The sequence below is a fragment of the Nematolebias whitei genome, chromosome 3 (genome assembly GCF_014905685.2).
Source record: "Nematolebias whitei isolate Nwh7 chromosome 3, NemWhi1, whole genome shotgun sequence".
Taxonomy (NCBI): domain Eukaryota; kingdom Metazoa; phylum Chordata; class Actinopteri; order Cyprinodontiformes; family Rivulidae; genus Nematolebias; species Nematolebias whitei.
Window position 1 is genome coordinate 12,873,187 of NC_056500.1, and position 17,830 is coordinate 12,891,016.

The 17,830-nt window shown below is 37.6% G+C and overlaps 1 protein-coding gene across 1 annotated transcript in view; it reads right to left on the reverse strand.

The window, feature by feature from the left end:
- lrp8 (low density lipoprotein receptor-related protein 8, apolipoprotein e receptor) overlaps window positions 1-17,830 on the reverse strand; it is a 91,673-nt gene that overhangs the window by 33,723 nt on the left and 40,120 nt on the right. The window contains exons 4-7 of the mRNA XM_037698031.1: window positions 11,490-11,864; window positions 6,454-6,576; window positions 4,727-4,849; window positions 2,764-2,883 (exon numbers count right to left, since the gene is read on the reverse strand). Coding sequence (XP_037553959.1) covers window positions 2,764-2,883; window positions 4,727-4,849; window positions 6,454-6,576; window positions 11,490-11,864 — 741 coding nt within the window. The remainder of the gene's footprint in view (window positions 1-2,763; window positions 2,884-4,726; window positions 4,850-6,453; window positions 6,577-11,489; window positions 11,865-17,830) is intronic.

A 17,830-nucleotide genomic window follows, 5' to 3' on the forward strand; every position in this document is an offset into this window, starting at 1 on the left:
AAAATAAAGTAAACTTTTTGAGCTCTTTGAATCTGTTTTGCTTTCCTAGCTGCTAGCGTAACAGTAAGCACATTTTTTTTTTTAAATCACTTTTCTCCAAGACAATTTTTTATTGAATAAGTGCACATTTAGTTGTTTAAGTTGTGAAAATTACAGTTTTCTAATATGTATAGATATTGTAACACTTACACAATCACTAAAGCACCAGACGTTTTGCTCTTGCCAACAATTTATTCAGGTATAATTACAGGTCAGCTAGCTCTGGTCACTGTTAAGCCATGACCCATGCCAAGAAAATAAGAGCCTTCTTTCTTTTCTTTCTTCCAGGGACAATAAAGTAGAAGAAGGGAGACAACAAAGTCCATGTTCAAGAAGAAGGGAGGAAAAAAAACACCCCCTACTCACTACCCAGCAACCCCTGCAGCAACACTGAACATGTCATACTTAAGAACCAGTAAAAGTGCAACAGGAATAATGAACATGTAACAATAACTCCTTAAGGGTCATTACTATATATTATAGATAAATATACTTTTGTGACATATTGTTGACTAAAAAAAATAATAAAAGCCCAAGAAGATAAGCCAACAAAAATCACTATTGTGTCTGTATGTGATAACTATTCAAGACAACCTCATAAAACAATTCTATATTGAATATCTCACGGTGAACAGCATGTGCTTAGCTGGACAGGACACACAGACATTCAGCATATCTCACATGTTAAGAGAAATAATATTTGTTGTTTGTTTCAAAGACAATAAAACACTTGTTTGGTGAATAGTTGTATTTATTAGCATATACACGATTTATAAAACTTTCAGGCACAGCAGGTAAAGCTTGACAGCTAAAAAAACTGTAAAAATGTAAAAGTATTTTAACAGTATGACAGGCAGTATGCGGTAAACTACAAGAATAAGATACTGCATTGTATATTCTGAATCCTGATTCATCTGCATATAACATCATTCAGCATGAAAACAGGCACATCAGAGTTGTTTAGTTTAACTATTTTAGTTCTGATATTTATTTATTTAGGATTTTAATCAAATTAGTTTATCAGTTAGCAGTTTAAGCAGATAGATTTTATTTACCAATTAAAATGAGTCATTTGAAGGGTAACAAATTAACTGGGTTGCAGCTGTTGGAGACTAGTTGGAGATGAGAATTGTGAGAAAAAGGCTAAAATTTTCAGTTTTAATTTATTGAATTTGAAGAGTGTGACCAAGCGACTGGTAACTGTAATCTAGGCTGTAAGCATTATTGTGATGCCCACCTCTGCCAACATCGTCTTCACCTCCATTTGTTTCTTACCCGCATCCATCTTTATGATTTAAAATAATAAAGGATACGTTAAAAATAAAGATAAGCAGATTCGGACTAGTTATTTTTCATTATTATTTGTCGGTAATATGGATTTTAGACTTGGATGTTGGGCGCCATAGCCTCGGATATTATCTTTCATAAGAAGAGCTCATGCGGATATCAAAATACAACTTTAGCATATTAGAATTACAGAATATAAATTGAGAAATGTTTGCAATGCCCACAACAACTCTGTGATTATTTTGAGAGAAAAATTATTGCACAAATTTGAGTGACAGGACTCGAGCCTTTGTGACACACATAAAGAAATTGAAAATCCCTGTTAACATTCCTGGACACTGGGGAAAAAACATTGCAGACATGTTCTTGTTTTTAACAACAAAGTCCGTGTTCAATAATCCAGGTATAAAATCCAACCTTTTTCAGTCAGGTCATCTGGACAGTTTCTTTTTTTGTTCTGAAACATTTTGCCTTTGATCCAGAAGGCTTCATCAGTCAAGGAAACACACAACAAAACTGCTTCTTCCCCCAACAGCTTACTCCAAAGTGGAACTTTGTTGTTTTCAACCAGTTTGACATGACTGTCAACAAGGAAGAGGGCTGGCAATGGAGGAGGGGCATACCAAAGAGACCATCTTATCACAAGCAGAACTGGTTTGTTCCACTTTGGAGTAAGCTGTTGGAGGAAGAATCAGTTTTGTTGTGTGTTTCCTTGACTGATGAAGCCTTCCGGATCAAAGGCAAAACGTTTCAGCACAAAATCAGAAACTGTCCAGATGACCTGACTGAAAAATGATGGGCTCTTGTTTTTAGTTTTCTACACTGCCTTACAATATAGATGTTTTTTTTTTTTTTGGTTACTTTTCCATTTTTCACTTGTTAAAAAACAAAGAAAAAAAATCTCAATTTGTACGCATCCTTTACAATTGTCTATTATTGTCTTTGTTATCCACTGTTGTCATCACTCTTTGTTAAAATCATGTCTCTATTGTAAATGAGTCCCCAAGGCTCAGTGGGATTAACCTGTGTAAATAAAGGTTGAATGAATACAAAAAAAAAAAAAAAACATTCCTGGACATTTTGAGATCATCCTTACACATGGTGTAACAACAGTCACAGCTCAGGGAGAGAATACCTTTAACTGGGCCCTCTATTTTGGGCTAATCAAACTGATTTTAATGTGTAGGTTAACGTGTCAAAATCTAAAAGATTTTTAAGAAAAAAAGAGCAACTTCCTGCACCGATGACACATTTAGAGAATAATTCAACAAAAACCTGAGCGGAGCTTCTATATTCAGAGTTAGGATTAGAAAGGGCTTTACTGAGCTAACCCAAAACCAACAAGATGCAGTCTGAAATGACCCAGACATGGTGGTCCATACGCATGGTTCTTTGTATTTAAGATGATAGATTTGTTGCATAACTTAATTCCTTTACCTCCACAAGTCTTTTTGTCCAGCAGTTTGTATCCAGAGGGGCAGTCACACTCGAAACCGATTCTCCGGTCCCTGCAGATGTGTGAACAGCCTCCATTGTTGTCTTCACACTCGTTCAGGCCTGCAGAGACGGGCGATGGAGACGGGGAACGAGATGGTGGGGATGAAATGAGGAAAAGTGAGGAGGAGCTGAATATTGATGAAATATCTCCAGCAGTGTTTTTTGGACAGAATAATTCAGCCTGTGTACCACACAAAAACAGTGTTGGACAGAAAGACAAAGCACCCCAGATGGTGTATGTGTGTGTTTGGATAGTTTTAATCAACCTGCCAGTCAAGATAATTTTGTGCTGTCAAGTGTGTCGGTATACATCAAAATTTCCATTCACACTGTAAGCTTAAAAAAACATAGGAACAGAGACAGTGGTATGGTTTGTGTGTAGAGCATTAATGTGTGTGTTCCGGGTCGACATCCACAGTATTACGCAAAAGCTCTTTGAACTGATCCATTTTCCTGTGGGGGATATTGTCCTAAACCAGGTGCCACTCCTCTACCCACCGTTGCACAAGCACACCCTCGTTCTCTCATCTTATTCTGATCATTCTCTCTCCTTTTATTAGATGAATAAATTAGATTCTGTCAGTTATCCTTCCCATCCTTTATGTACCCGTTTTTGTTCCGTCACTTATCCCTTTGTCTTGCGATCACCCTCCAGGGAGTGGAGAGAGATCACTGCAGTGAGCTAAAGCTGGTACTTCATTACAGATTTGCATTAAAGATTTAAGCTTTAAGGCTACAGGTACAGCTGAGGGATGGATACAGGAAGGGATGGGAACAGAAATCAAAAAGGACTAAAAAAGGTTTGAATAACATTTAATGAAATTAAAACTATAACTCTAAATGACCGCATTACACAGGAAAACACTAAGTTTAGTCAAATGTTCTTAATAAATGATCAATTTCATTATATTTAACTCCTTTCTATATAAACATGTTGATGGCAGATTGCATATCAGGAGCAATAAAAACAATAGCAAACTAACTTCACTGATTAATGATTAAACTGTAATATTCTAATGCCGGCTGTCTGTAAAAGAAATATTCAAGGAAATTAAAAAAAACAAGCAGGCAAGATCTATGATAGTATTTGTATGAATACCGAAATTATTCCTAGATTAAAACAACAATAACAACAAAACTACTTAAAATAAACAAGAAACTGAAATACAATGTATACTTTTTTTTTTAATTTCTTTTTAAAACAAAACTACTTGTTTCAGCAATGAAACAGCAATGTTGCAAATTGTTTGCTAGTTTTCATAGAAGTGTTGAAGTACTGGTAGATCATTGAAAACATCTACAATATGGTTGTTAGGCACTTTACATATAGCAACATGCATCTCCTTTAAGATGAGATATGGCTGGGAAAGTAGCATGCTCAAATATAAATTGGTAACCATGTCAATGATGAGAGCACTCCACATGAAAAAGGTCAGACCGAGTGAAGAGCAGCTTCTTTCAGAAACCTCAGACACTTCCATTTGCACTTGAAAAAGACTCACTGTTGTGACACAGCTAACCTGAACTGCAATTACACAAGGCTCGTTAACTTCTCTGATTTTATTAGGAACTTTGATTTTCTCAGCTGCCTTTCTCGGTTTGTTTTGCATTTAATGTGAGATGAGTGAAGGCATAGCCAGATTTTCTTGGCTAAGATTACAGGAGAAGGAAAGATCGCTCTGCTCTTTGAACATCACACTCAGCTGAGAAATGTTCTCATACACTCTGCCTTGATCAAACAAACCTCATTCTTCTAAGAAGAGTGACCATCTACACAATCTGTGGTGCCCGGACTCTTTCAGGCATCTAATCCCTGAATGTCTGAGATGGTGAAGACTGAAAAATACTGAATGTGGGTACGCAGGTTTGTTTCTAAGTCAAGGTCAGAGAGGAGTCATCTTACCACAATCCTTCATGGGTTCATCAGATCCGTCTTTGCAGTCTTTCACACGGTCACACACCTTGCTGCTGTCGATACACTCCCCGTTTTTACAGCGGAACTTTCTTGGTCCTTCACATTTTGTAACTGCGTTCAAAATGAAAAAAATATATATAATTCAGTTCAATTCAATTCAGTTTATTTATATAGCACCGAGTCACAACAGAAGTCATCTCAGGGAACTGAATAGAAACATTCATAATGTTTCATAATAATATACTTATATAATTTAAAAAATGCACTATTTTATTTCTGAGGCAGAAACAATCAATATGAAGCTCACTTAAACAGTTTGTAGGGCATTTGTTACTCATGTAAATACAGGTTATAAGGAGATTTGAGTATTGTTAAAGCTAATGCATCTACCTGAGGACAATGCTGGACCCCTCCCCCCCATATATATATATATATATATATATATATATATATATATATATATAATTTTTTCCTCTTTATTTGATCGTTTTCAGGTCACCAACTAGTGAGGTTCTCTTTTTACTCCTATATAAGGTGTGTTTCTTTCCATCCATCCATTATCTTTAAACACTTTTTCCCTTTTCGGCTCGTGGGGGTCACTGGTGGCCATGTCCAGTTATCACTGTGAGAGGCGGGGCTGGACCGGTCTCCAGTCCATCACAGGAACACAGAGACAAACAAGAAAAACATTCACTCTCACACTCACATCTAGGGACAATTTAGAGTTACCAACCAGTCTAACATACATATTTTCGGTCTGTGGGAGGAAACCGTAGTACCCGGAGAAAACCCACGCATGCACAGAGAGAACATGCAAACCCCACCCAGAATGTCAACCTTGGTCAGGATTGGATCTGGCAACATTCTCGCTGAGAGGCGGCAGCTCTACCAGCTGCACCACTGTCCGGCCCTTAAAGGTGTGTTTGATACATTAACTTGTAATTGTATCTTTTAGAAAATAAACATATTTGCATCTCTTTTATATCTTTCATACACTTGCTTCTATAACATAAAGGTTTCTAATACTATGCAGCCTTTTCACCTCACCTTCCTTACACTGTTTACTACACCACAAGTAATGTTACTCACTACCTGTGCAACAACCTGTCACACAACCTGTGTAGTTTATGTTAATGTGCAATATATACCATGTGCATTTTAGCTTATATTTCTACCCTGAAACACTTATTCATATAAATTCATCCTACTTGCACCTTTATATTCTACCATGTTGCTGTTTACTATCTCTATTTAGGACCTTGTAAATATTATAATTAGTTTTTCACTTTTTGACACTTTATTTTTATACTCTTATTGCATGCTTTTGTATTTTCGTATTTGTTCTTTGTTGTTTTTTTTTACAAGTCAAATCTCAACTCCAACATTTCATTGTACTGTTAACCTTGTGTTAATCTGCATATGACAAATAAACACAACTTGACATTTATTTTCTTCTAAACATTTTTTAAACTGTTTTTAAGATCATCAAGGGACAGAGTCAACAAGCACAGGCATCGGGCCTATACTGCTTCATCCCTGTGGAGCTCATTCAAATGCTTAAAGCAGTAAGTGAACAAACTTTTAACAATAATTAAATCAATAACTAAATTAAAACTATCATTTGCACAAATTATAAACTCAGAATTCAGAAGAACATCAACCCTTTCATTACAGTTACTATCTAAAGGAGAAGGCTGTAAGGGTGGGATGTTTACCGTTGACACAGCCAGCCTCATCGCTGAAGTCGGGGCAGTCGTGAACTTTGTTGCACTGTTTGGTACCGTGAATACAGGAGCCGTCACCACACTGGAACTCATCAGGTCGGCACGTTAGCAGGGCTGCAGGACATGCACAACACAGAGGCATGTGCAGGACTTAGCTGACATTTAACTTTTCCGTGCAAATAATCCATATTTTTATATTTTAAATAATGCAAAACCAGAAGTTTGAGAAGCAGCCTGTTGAACACAACCTGTTATCTAGTCCTCTACTGTTTTAATGAAGAAATGCAAATCTGTATATAGGCATAGTTAGCTTTTTTTCAAAGCTCCACTTTCTATATTTTTCCAATTTATCAATGGCTTCCCAATTTTTACCTGCACACAAAGAGCTCATGAAAACAAAAAAATAAAGCAGTTATTTATGCAGTACATAAGAAAAAAACTCACATCCTGTGATCTGCTGAGAATGTGTGTGTATATAGACATTTGTACTCTAATAGTGGAAGGTGGCTTTATTTCTCTCATTCATCTTTCTAACTGGCTGTTTAATTATTCATGTATTGTGTTTTGGACTGGCTCTGCTCAACCATGAAGGCAGACGTGATCAATAACTGTGCAGCCTGTAGAAATTAGTGGCGCGCAACCTTTTTATCTGGAAATATGGCATAAAACACAGCCACGCATTCAAAGAGAAAATGTGTAGGTTAGTGTACACAGATAGTACATCACATTAAAAAAAAATCCAAAACACTAAATTTAACAAGGTGTATGCACAAAAATGCAAATAGAAAGGTAAAGCTGACTCAAACTGCTCAAACAAAAAGAAAAGGCAGTGCAAGAACTTTTATCTGCTCAAAAATGTGCAAATTATCCCAACCAAATCATCAGAATCTGAGCTCAGCTAATTAAGATAATCCCCCCCAAGATGAAGAGTAATGATAACAGATTGTCATCTCTATAAGTGTTGGCAGGAGAGAAAACTGACTTGTGACCACTTTTCATTTACATTAACCTCCTGTCACCATCCTCACTGTCACTTGCCTCAGGACGTCTGCAAAATCTAACCGGATTATTGAGACAGATGCTCTAAATAAGAGAGTAGATTAAATAAACAAGGGGTTGAGGCTGAAGGAATGTTGTGAGCTTGACAGGACTGAGGAAGAGGAGGCGGAGGGAACAAACTGGATGACTAACATCTCACATCTCCGATTTATACTGAAATGCTGCACCTCCCTAAGCTGTGCTCTGCAGTCTCATTTGCATTACACAGACAACTAAAACCATTACATCTTGTTCGATAAAGACCTCCAACCAGACGCTTTTATTCTCACTGCAATGAGCGTACACACAGACACAAATAAATACATCCTGCCTCATCAGAACTGACACACAGTGGTTATACAAAGGTTATGCAAACCATTTTAATTGAAATGACACAACAGTTCAGCTATGTTACCCATTTCATTTAGCATAAATAGACTTTTTAAAGCTTTGTAAATGTTGTCCAGCAAATGCTGCATTTTATTGACCTAATCCAATAATTCATTCCTTTTTTTTTTTTTTACATATTTTCATTTCCATCCTTTAAAACTAACAATAACAAGATGGTGAGAGACAGTCAGCTTTTTTTTTTTAATTAGTCGCTAACATCTTGGATTTTTGTTTTTACTTCTAATTAAATATGAAAAACTTAGGGATGAGTTTTGAAAAGCTACAGCTAAAAATAAGTTGGAAATGTTACCCTTATTATCACCAGCTGAAAAAGACAATGGTGGAAGAATAACGTTTTTTTTTTTTGCCTGTGTCCATGTGTGTGCATGTTCGTCTATACCTGTAACAAAACACAGTAGTCCCTCACTTATTGCAGGATTTACATTCCAGACACCCCACGATAGGTGAAAATCCACAAAGTAGGGACATTACATTTATTTTAGTATTTTAATACATATATTAAGGTTTTATAAACCTTTCCCACACTCTTGCAATGTTCTAAACTCTCTTAATGCTCTAAACGAGAACAGCAAAAGAGAGCAGACAGACTGATGCTACGATTACTGAGGCAATCCTGGGAGCGGACAGGCCATCGGGAGCACCGAGACATTTCTCGGTGGCCTGGCCCGCTCAGTGACCGCCAAGGGCCTGGACCAAAGGCTTGGTTCAAATTGCGCTTGGTTATTTTAAATTAGCAATCCATGCCGCACAACAGGTTGGGCGTCTGCCTGTTGAGTGTCTCTGCTCTGCTGTGACAGCCTCAGAAAAAGAAAGGAGGGGCAGGGTGGGATCTGTCTTTCCCTCATCACTACTGCTCAGGGAGCTTCAGTGAGGTGGATACCTGAGTGAGCGGCATGGATTGTTTATTTAATACAATCAAGTGTGACCCAAACCAAGCCTTTGGTCCAGTTCCTTGGCGATCACTGAGCGGACCAGGCCACCGGGAAATGTCCCGGTACTTCCAATAGCCAGTATGACTCTCAGCACAATGCTCTGGTTGGTCGCCTTCCATCAATCAGCCAATCGTGTGTTGTATATTTATGACTGATAACATCCACAGCTAATGGACCTCAGCCCCGACAAAAATGTCCAAATATCAGTGATCTTTACAAATATTGAGCTAAAATCTGACATGATAGCAGCAAAAAGTTATTTACAACACATACTCCAACCACAAACAGATTGTGTAAAACATTCTACATGTTATTTTCAGTGTTGGACAAGAATACACGCAGCTATCTTACCAGCATTTCACAACACAAAGCCGGCATGCTATAACTATTGCATAAAGATGCAGAAAATTCCATTAAAACTGGAAAAATATTAGTTGGAATATATCTGAATCCATGTGGAGTCTTGATACCAGTACAACTGATGACACCTGAAGCCCCCAAAAGTCTGACGAAACGACAGTTCTGTATGAAAACGTTTCTGAATCCAGTTGTAATGCAGGGATTTGTAGCATGAGTATTTGAACACGCATGAATGTGCAGGTGTGTAAGTGGAACAGCAGATCTTTTCTCCATGCATGGCGACTTCTTGTGTTTCTGCATCTGGCTGAGTATTGTGGATGCATTCATCACTGTGTAGTTGTGCTTGTATCATGTCTTACATGCAAACCTGCTGTGATCTTAGCGAGTGTTGTGTGGGTGTGTGAAGAGAGGACCAGATGGGGGTCTTGCCTGATGAAGGACCCTCATCTCCCACTCATGCACACACATACACACACTCATAAAACGCACACAGTCAAACATGCACTCAAATTCTCCTCCTGCTTGTGCAGATCACATGGTTGCATAGCAACACGCTTATGGCCCATCATGATACGGTTAGCACTGATCTTCCTTCAGTCATTTGGTGGCACATTTGTCACATAGTCTTTGTTCACAATAAAGAGGAGGAGAGCCTTTCATGTGTTTCCAACTAGGAAAGGAAATCCACACACAAACCCAATGCTCCACAACAAATAATGAAATATTGTTGGTACACAAAAATCAAACTAATATTAATATTAACATATATTAAATCAACACTACAAACCTATTTACTTTACACTTCAAACAGGCAGTCCAGAGAGCAAACATGAATTATTTAAATGCATAGCATTCTGTGAAGAAATGCATATCACCCGCTGCCTTTTAGAAATTTTACAGCAGGATAATTCAACGCTGAGAAATTGAAGAGCTATAGCCATTTTAGTCAAACCCCTTAAAATAACATCATGCACAACCTCATGCCTTACCTCACCTGATCTCATCGGATTTGTGAGCACTTGGAGATCACATTGTGAAATACTTCCAGCTACTACCACACCAAATGTTAGTTCAGTATCTATAAAACAAATTGAGTTTTCAAATTTGCTTAGCTATGGCGGCCATCTTAAAACCAAATGACTCCAAAAGTTAATCAGTTGTTGTCAATGTTATCAATGATAGAGGTTTGTACAATCAATCATCTAGGTAGATAACAACAAAAAAAAAGGTTAAATCATGTCATCTGGACAAGTTTCCTTTAGGGAGAAACATTTCGTCTTTCATTCAAAATAATTATTTCATTATCTACCTGGATGATTGAGCTTACAAACTTTTCTGACCATTTTGTATAGTGGCCCTGAGGTGTAAATGAAGTCCACTTCTGCTTTGGCTTAACGTAATTCTGTTTTTTCAAATATAATTCCACTTTTTCGAATGTTGTTCATTTATACCTCAGGGCCACCATAAGTTTGGCCACGGTTGTCCTCAGGCGGTTCCTGTGAGTAGCAAGTTGGCCACCTTGTCTCAAAAAGTTATGATTGTTTTGGACAGATGGTCCCTTTTTGCGTGTGTTAAAGCCAGTATCTGGGAGTTCAACGGGAGGCTGGCTTGAAACACATTGATGAGGGATATTACAGGACAGATTAGGGGTGACAGGCCACAGACTGATGAAGTCTTTCAGATGAAAGACGAAACGTTTCTCCCTAAAAGAAACTTGTCCAAATGACATGATTTTACCCTTTTTTGTTTTCAACACGATTCCACCAAGTGGTTCATGAGAAATTTTGCAGACACACACAGGCAAAAACATTATTGCTTTGTCTTTAAAGGCAGGCAATAAAATGACATCCCAACATTCATCATAATCTGGAATTATAAATATCATGAATATGCAAGAACATTTAGCTTTAAAAAAGTATTAAACATGCTATGACACAAAGCTACTTTCCTTTTTAGGAAAAAAAAAAAGTGCCAGGTTGGTTTTAACTTCCTAATTTGTTTACATAAAACAACTAATTTAATGACTGAGTATTTAGTTTGTTTTATTTATTATCCTGCTTCTTTTTTTTATATATAATCACTCTTGCTGTCCACGGGACTGTGGGAATACTACATCATCCTGTGATAGTACAGACAATTGTTGTTAGCAGAATAAATTTAGTCTGAGAGATTTGTTTGATAGTAATTACAGCGACAACATCAGAATTATTTTATCACTCTGAGTTCCACACTCAATTATGCATCAGCCCACACATCAGGAACACAACATATCCACAGATGACTTACAACAGTTTGCCTCATCCGATTTATCTTTGCAGTCTGCGTCGCCGTCGCACTTCCAGTTCATGTGCACACACTCTCCGCTCCCGCACTGGAACTCGCCCACGGGGCAGCGGGGTTTCTGGGGCTCCGTCCTGCGACTGCAGCGCTCCATGGACTCGTCAGACTTGTCCTTACAGTCTGGGTCGCCGTCACAGCTCCACAGGGCAGGGATGCACTCAGAGTTGTTGCAGCGGAACTCGTGCTGGTCGCAGCTGGGCGCGGAGCATTTTTCCTCATCACTGGCATCTCCACAGTCATTATCCCCGTCACAGACAAAAATGGGTGTCAGACACTTTCCGTTACGGCACTGGAATTCTTTGGAAGGGCAGGCCTTGGCATCTAGAGAAGAGAATGGACATGTTGATCTAGTTAGCAATGTTTCTTTTGGAGTATTATTGTGTAACAGTCATATTAGGTGCATACTACAATGAACAAAATGAGAATTTTGAATCAATTAAAAAAGGGTAAACAAATTATTTTTAAACAATATTATTAATGTTATATAAGAAAAAGTGGAAATGCAGTGTCTGCACAAAAGGAAGAATAAGGCTAATCAAGACATGAAACAACTTCCGCATTGACATTTTGTTTGGAAAATGTTCAACTTCTATGAAGTTAAAAGAAAAAAAAAAAGAAAATATGTGACAAGAGTTGCAGTTTTTGCAAGCTGTGTACACGTTTCCATCTGAAGAAGGAGGAAAACAAACAAACGAGCAAACAGCCATAACCAGAGGACCAAAAAGTGAACAATGTCAAAGTTTCAGCCTAAGTGGGAAAAATTTAAGTAAACTGAAAAACATCTTATTTTGTTGCAAAGGTTTTGCATCTGCTTTTCTTTTGTTAAAAATGAGGGCTTCTAAGCGTTGTTGTTCACTTTGGAGCTACGATAAAACATGATCATCCAACATCAAATAAACTAACACAGATGCTTTTACATTCACAAGACAACAAAAACAAAGTTAAGGGAACAATGCAGAACATAATTATAGCATGTGATGCACATATGCATTGCCACAGAATATGTATATTAATAATACACAATACTTAGATTATGTCAGTGAATGCAGCATTTTGACTTCTTTCTTGGCCATTTACCTCTTTAAATCTTGTTTGAATGAAAACTGTTTATACAGCATTGTAGAGCAAACTGCTTTACATCCTTTATCTCTGATAGATCCTGTGCTCAGGACCTTGTCTGAAGTGAATTCATGCATCAATAATTATGTAATTGCTTCGCAGCCCTCTGAATTTTAGTCAAATTAAGTTCTGATGTGCCAAAAGATTTCAAACTCTACACTGAATATCAATTTTTTTTTTTTTTTTCGGCTGCTCCCTTCATCAGGGGTCACTACAGCGAACAAACTCACAGGAAAACTTGGCGATTGCTTTTATGCCCCATGCCCTTCCTGACAAGCACAGACCACCGAGCTACCACAGTCCTCTGTGTGGAGCACAGAGCTGCCAACTAGAAAACCCAGAGGAACAGATGGTGGGGGTTAAGGGCCTTGCTCAAGGGACCCAGAGTGTGGTAAATAAGGGTGGAGGCAGATGTGGGTGCTTCAACTTTCCCACCCACATTTTGATTTTGTTGGTCCAGGGAATCAAACAGGTGACCTTCCGAGCAGATGTTCGCCTTCTAAATGAATATTTCAGCATGTAAACTTTAGCATTCATGTTGATTTTTTTTTTAAGTTGAAATTGTTGCAAATATATTTTGAAATACCTGAAACTATTAGTTGCATATCACAGTTTGCTTCCAATCAATATGCAGCTCAACCTATAATAATCTATGCAATTTATATCTCACCATACTATTTTAGGTGAAATTTTTTTTTTTTTTACTGAATTCACTGAATATCTGACAAAACCGTTGAAGGACAAACAAATGTTGAAATAGTTACACAAAAATAAAGATCCATAAAAACGTGTGAGAAAATTCACAAGCATTTTAATAAACCCCATGCATAAAAATAACATTGAATGTGTTTGGCTCCAGGTTGAGAACACATGTGCAGCAGAAACTTTGCATTTGTAAATGAGAATTTAATGAGCATGAGTTAGGAGGCTGCAGCAGGTGCCTGCCACAGGGTAGAACCTTTTCCAGGATTTATTTTGCATATTTGTTTAGAAATATTAGTGGGTAATTTATTTTCATCAAAGTCTAATAATGTCTAACCTTTCTAAGGCTCTTTCTCCCTCTGAGTCAGGGTTTATGTGCAGTTGTGTTTGTCGTTGGCTGGAAAGCTTTCCCACATGAAAGCAATGACATATAAAAAGCCCAACTAGCTCATAACAAAATAATATTAATAATAATAACAATCAGATATAACTAGCTGATAGCGTTCCTCTTTCCTACCTGGCTGCCCAGTGCTCCAAAGGGACACATTACAATAATAGACTATTGGATTTTCCTGTTAGCTATTATTGCTAGCATGCTAATCATCTCAACTCACATCTAAGTAATTCAATTATAATTTAATTCAGATGGGCACATAAATAACATCAGCATTAACAGTATTCTGGTGGAGCCTGTTGTAATAAGAGGCACGCTTAAAGTGTTTTTGAAAAACAAACACTTGGGGAACTGATTATTTTTAGTGTTTTTTTGAGCAAACATCGAGATATATTTAAGCATATTTTAATTTATCCCAGTGGGTGATATTATAAATGGGACAGAATTCTTTGTTTTTATACTTAAAAAAAAAGTTTTTTTTATTTTTTATTATAAAAGACTGCTTGGTTAGTCAAGTGTTGGTTGTAAACAGCAAGCTGTGAACAAAAAGCTCGACAGTGTGGTTCCCACTGGGATACTGAACAACAAGAGACAACAGTCTGGCCTAAAAAGCTGAATGCTCACTGCAGAAACTCGCTCAGCTCAAAATTCAGATAAAATCTTCTCTGATATGAATCAGCCTAAACTTCACAGCTAAGATTTGACCATTATTTATTTCTGAGGGACAACAAAAAAAAAGTAAAAAAATAATTCTGGGCTATTAAATCTTAAAATGTACTAAAGAATAACCTGGTTGTGACTGCGTCTTTAATTGAGGTGATTAAAACATAGTTTTTATTTCAAGCAGTTTCAGTGAAAGACGTGGGAGTAAAAATGTCTTTTCCAACTTCAAGAGAAACAATTCTTGGATCAGCATCCAAGCTTGATTTCATACCAGATAAAGACAGAACTGGAACCAGATTAAAAAGAGATACATTTAAGTTTTTGTAAACAATAAAAGTATCTCACTAACTCTTTGTAACTGCATTGCCTCGTTCAGTGTAACATGTTACTGCTGTGTGACTCATGGCACATTGGAGCTGAGATGTCAAGAAAATAAAGTTTGTACGTTCGTCTCAGATGTGACATGCACTGTAAATGGCCTGTACTTATATAGCGCTTTTCTATGTTATCAAGCTACTCAAAGTGCTTTACACTACAATCTGTGCCCTCATTTACCCATTCATACAGCACTCTACTGTATCTATACAAAGAACAATCAGTTCTTTATCACATTCATACACCAATGGGACACACATCGGAGACAATGAGTGGTTCGGTGCCTTGCCCAAGGACACTTCGGCATGCGACTGCTGGTGGAATTGAACCCCCAATTCTTGCATTTGAAGACAATTACTCTAACCACTCATCCACAGCTGCCACTGTCTTCTACTTTTTAACGTTAGGTGTCACTGCTGAAAAACACCATCCATAAACATGTATATTAGACCAAATGTTCCCACATTATCTCACTGTTGGAAATTGAAGCCAGCAAGAACCAGACGACAAAATAATGAAGCTCAGGTGGTGGAGGGTTGAACACGGTCTATCTGAAATGGTCCTTCTTGCTCTGAAAATCCTATCTACTACTGGGGCAGCTGTGGCTGAGTGGTTAAAGCAGTTGTCCTCCAATGAAAGAGTTGGGGATTCGATTCCATCAGCAGTCACATGCCAAAGTGTCTTTGGGAAAGACACTGAACCCCTCGTTGCCTCCGATGTGTGTCCCGTCGGTGTATGAATGTGATAAAGCACTGGTTATTCTTTGTATAGATCTAGCAGAGTGCTGTATGAATGGGTAAATGAGGACACAGACTGTAGTGTAAAGTGTTTTGAGTATCTTGATCAGATAGAAAGGAGCTATATAAGTACAGTCCATTTACCATTTACTACACCACTTTACAAACCCACTAAAAATTAAATTAACAATTGATATCTGTTTAAAATGGCCATAGTCAATTGCTCAATGCTTAAAATGACAGAGTACAGTCGATCAGTCAATGAAAAGTCCCACTTTGTGTAGGAATTTGCTGAAGAAGCAAAAAGTAAGAGCAGAGGAGAATCAGACTTTGCCACAGGACTGGATTTGTCTCACATAAAAACATCCATCCAACGGATTAGTGTAGCAATTTTAATTTTAAATCGGTAGTCAGTAATCTGTATCTGATTACATCGTGGCTTGGACCTTGCGCTGTAGGCGATTTTGTTGAACTTGAGGTCAAAGACTTCTATTCATCCATGGCCAGACAAACCACTGGACAGTTAATAGATGGAGAAGTGAGAAACAGCACAGCTTATTCACCTTCTGAAGGGCAAAGAATTGAGCTTTCTGGAGATATAGACTATAGCACAGAGCAAACAGTTATGCGTGCACATTGTCAGCAGAAAATAAGAAAATAGTATTAATGGAAACACACTTAACCATAGACAAACACAGAGATGGGCACAACATGATATAAACAGACAAACACGCACTCGCCCTCATAGCTTTTCTCTACCAGTCAGTGACTTTAATGTATCTGGAGCAAAGAATCCAATCAGGCTCCGGTCTAACATGTCAGGCACTGAGCCGTGATGACCATGCGTGCGCACACAACCTCGCCCACGTACACAATCTTGTCCACAAATCTCAGCTCACCAGGTGTGCTGGCAGAAATACAAGCTCAACATCACACATAAGCTCCTAAAAACCAGATGCTGACTTAAATATGTACTTTAAATGGTAAATGGACTGTACTTATTTAGCATATTTCTGTCTGGTCAAGACACTCAAAGCGCTTTACAACACAATCTGTGCCCTCATTTATACATTCATACAGTACTCTACTATATCTTTACAAATAATAATCAGTGCTTTATCACATTCATACACTGATGGGACACACATTGGAGGCAATGAGGGGTTCAGTGTCTTGCCCAGGGACACTTTGGCATGTGACTACTGGTGGAATCGAACCCCCAGCTTTTGCATTGGAGGACAACTGCTTTAACCACTCAGCCACAGCTGCCCATGATTTTACAGATTGTATTTAGTGTAACTATGCAAAAGTGTAGTACCACTATCACAGTGCAGGTAAACAGGAGCCAAATAATCAATCAATCAATCAATCATTTAAGTTGTTTTGAAACTTTAAGTATTTTAAAAGTCACTGTATTTTGTCAGTATTTACTGCGCAAATTAAAAAAAAATGCATTAACCACTGTGTCAAAGATTCAAATGTTTCCAAAGTTAGTTTTTAATTTGATCTATTGATTTTAAACAAGTCTAGCCTGACATTTCTGAATAAATAATTTTAATAGAACCCATATTCATTAAAAGAGTAAAGACAGAAATATAATCAGTTTTCTTCACACTTGTTTATGTTTACTTTGACAAATTTATGAATCCTCTATTAAAAGGGAGGATACTCTGAGGGACAAATAGACATAGATATTTTAGTGACAAATAAAATCTACAATATCTCTGCTGCTCCCATTTTTAGTTTTAATCTCAAAACAATCCACACGGCAAATATTTGCTTTCTTCCTTCCTCACATTTCCTAATTATTTAACATCTTCATTTCATTTTCATCATTCTTCTTTTCACACATTAGTCCTTGCCATCAAATTTGCTATTAATGTTGCCAAGTACAAGCACACGGAGTAGGACGGAGTGGTGGCATGCATGGATAAAATGAGATGCTTTTGCTTAAGAGTCAAGTCATTATTAAAAAAATATAAAATGAGGTGCAACTCCAACTGCAATGTTTAACCATTATTTACAGGTTCAGGTATGTTGACAACACCTGGGTTAAAATTCAATCTCAGGAAGTCCAACATTTTACTGACCACATCAACTTTGTGGATAAATACGTCAAGTTCACACGAGAAGATGTAAAAAATGGCAGGCTGGCTTTCTTGGACTGTGAGGTCTCAAGTCTCTGATAGAGGACATTTGCAAACTGAGGTGTACCGCAAACCCACCCACACAGACCAGTATTTGCAGTTTGACTCCCATCACCCTTTGGAGCACAAGTTAGGAGTCATCAGGACTCT